Raw genomic sequence first — 2,943 nt, 5'->3', positions numbered from 1 at the left:
TTGTAGCCACAGCTGCCCTGGGGCAGACTGACAGAAGCCAGGCTGCCATATCGCGCCATCGGCCCCTCTGGCCAACACCAGTAGACGGTAGGTGAAGTGTCTTGCCCAAGGACACAACGACCGAGACTGTATACTACAGTATATTAGCAGAGTTTTTCTGTCCTCACTAAGTGTTGTCCTCATGAATGTAGACTAAGCTATACAGACAGGTAAACACTCTCCTTGTCAAAATCCAAGGAACAGGCCGATGTATTGAGTTGGATGATTTAATAAGGATAAAGTGTAAAACTGTTGACAAAACCAGAAGTAAAATTAAAATGTTGCATCAATATGCCTTGTTGGGGTTATAATACTGTACAAAGCACCTTGAGCCAATCTTTGTTATGATTTGGTGATATAAATGTAATGTAATGTAACTGATAAACTGGGACTACACACAACAGTGCACAGTGTTTGAGAACAACTTCTTGGTTCTTTAACCTGTTCTCTTTTACTCCACTACTGTCACCATTTTATCTAAGTCTTTGATAAAATATCTCTGTGATCAATATTATTTGTTAGGATCTTAACAGAGCTGCAGGAAAAAAAGGGAAACTCATTTGGTTTTGCTCTACAGAGATGCACACTGAGTCACAAACCAATTCAACATACCAGTAAAAAACAAGAAAACAAAACCAAAAGAAAGATGTAGGTATGGTAGGATGAATAGGTGTGGCAGGTTGTGTTATTGTGTCAGTATGTGTAAAGATTACCACAGATAGCAGACACGCCAATGCAAAATATGGCAACAATGAAGCAGGAATTTTAGTAATCATGATCATCTTCAGAGATACAAAAATGAACCAAGTTTCACATGTATAGATGTATACATTACCAGCTGTTCTTGTTGTTCTGGAGCCAAAACAGCATCTGTCCCTGCTGGCCTAAAGCACTGCCTAACCTAATATTATCATATGTAGTTGTGATGGAGGTGGTAAGGATGGTAATTAAGCAGTACAATGGTTTGATTCTTTTTTAAATTATTTTCCTTTTTTTTTTTTTTGGTAAGATACTGTGGGACAGCTAGGTACAAAGGTGTGCCAAGGTGTGGCCGATTAATTAATTATTCTCAAAGTTTCCAGACTTTTAGGATCATGAATCATCCTGTTCTAAATAAAATGTTTTGCGTTTGTTCATCAGACAGAGAAACATCTTATGTTGGATGCTCTTGCTATGTGAGGAAATGTGCAGCATGTATCAGTAATTGAACAACACAATGTGACAGATGATTGTGCAGGTGTCTGCTGTGAAAATAGTTTTTTTAATTTCTGTCAGAGATGTGCTGTAAAAGAAACCAGAAGAAAAACACAGGAAAAAAACACAAGACTATCATACTTTGTTTATTCGTGACTATTGAAAATAATATTGAAGGAAAATAACTTTTTCTTTTTAAAATACAAGCTGACAAAGGACACATTTAGTTGTTTCACATTATCACATTTGCTCTCTATTATGCATTTCAGAGTCACTGGGTAAGAGGTGAGGTTGGGACAGGTCACTGGTCTCTCACTGATTCAAATACTTTTTTGTTCTCATAGTTATCACTGGGGTTTTGAAAAAAGAGATTAAAACAAAAAATGTTTAGGGAAAGGGTAATTCACAAATTAACACTTAAATATCAGAGAGCATTAACTTCTTTAAAAAAATATTTGTTGTCATTTATTGCTTTTACTTTGGTTGTAATATCTGAATATAAAATGCTTCGAACACTTATTCACAGCAAAAATTAAGTCAGAAAAAAAAATCTAAACCTTCAGAAAAAGTAAAAAAACAAACAAACAAACAAAAAACTTGTGATGGTTACTGGGTATTGTTGTGTGAAATGGAAAATAGACTGATTCTTATATGGTGAATCTCTACTTTACCATTGGCTTACATCACTTCCTTGTTTCTTGCTTCTAGCTAACCATAGCACAGTGTTACAAGTAAAAGCAGCTCCTGTAAGAGTTGTACACTCTTCTCTATTACTGATAAATGCTGTTACCATAGCATTTATCAGCTGAAGAGCAAGTGGATTTACATCAGCCTGTATGCTTATTTGCATTTATGCTCCAAAAAAAGTTTAATGTGTGTTTGTTTTGTCCTGTTGAAACAGCCAGCTGTGCCATCTGCCCATTTAACCTTTCTCCAAAAGACATTTCGCTCGTCCATAACGAGGAGCTGCGACAGTCGAGCTTCAAGATGTCGGTCCAAGATGTTTTGGAGCCGTTGCTTCTTTCTTAGTTGGCATGCTCACAGTCCATGGTCATATAACACTGGCTTCACTGTGGACGGTGACGCTCGTGTTGCAGCAGTTTTTAGTTCATGGCAGGGTTGAGCTTTGTGATGGACACAAAGTACCTTTGCTTTATTAACAACTGGAAAGTTAATGAAACATGTTTGATTTTGCTCCACAGGGTGAAATGAAACAGAAAACCACAACATGAAGATTAAAGAAATTAAACCAAAAAAGTAAGATAGGAATGTTAGAGTAGTCACAACAGGTGTGACTGGTTCTGTCGGTGTGGGTGTGCACTCTAGTAGTATAAATATCTGCAGACACAGAGGCATTAGCACAATAACCACTGCTCATCTTTATCCACACTTTAAGGAATCATGGAGGTTTCAGCGTTAAAGAAAATGATAGATGTTTTGAGTCTCTGTGAAGACGTTATGGTAGAAAAAACAGATCTCATCATTGATGGTAATGCTCTTTACTATTTTTTGTATTATACATCTGATCCAAAGCTGGACCAGCGATGTGGAGGGGATTATCCTGGATTCAAACATGAGGTCTGTAAGTTCTTTAAGACTCTGCAGGACTGTGAAGTCAATCCGTACGTCATCCTGGATGGAGGCTCAGGACCCGAGAAGCATAAAAAAAATGTGTCTCGTCTAAAATATAAACTGAAAAAAGCAAAGACA

The 2,943-nt window shown here is 37.2% G+C and overlaps 1 protein-coding gene across 1 annotated transcript in view; it reads left to right on the top strand.

The window, feature by feature from the left end:
• The first annotated feature begins 2,691 nt into the window (after window positions 1–2,691).
• The window catches only part of LOC102196792 (protein asteroid homolog 1-like), a 2,197-nt gene continuing 1,945 nt past the window's right edge, over window positions 2,692–2,943 (top strand). Inside the window, exon 1 of the mRNA XM_013915428.1 lies at window positions 2,692–2,875. Coding sequence (XP_013770882.1) covers window positions 2,692–2,875 — 184 coding nt within the window. The remainder of the gene's footprint in view (window positions 2,876–2,943) is intronic.

Source organism: Pundamilia nyererei, unplaced genomic scaffold, assembly GCF_000239375.1.
Source record: "Pundamilia nyererei isolate P.nyererei 1_Seehausen unplaced genomic scaffold, PunNye1.0 scaffold00302, whole genome shotgun sequence".
Lineage (NCBI taxonomy): Eukaryota > Metazoa > Chordata > Actinopteri > Cichliformes > Cichlidae > Pundamilia > Pundamilia nyererei.
This window is presented reverse-complemented; position numbering and strand designations above follow the sequence as displayed.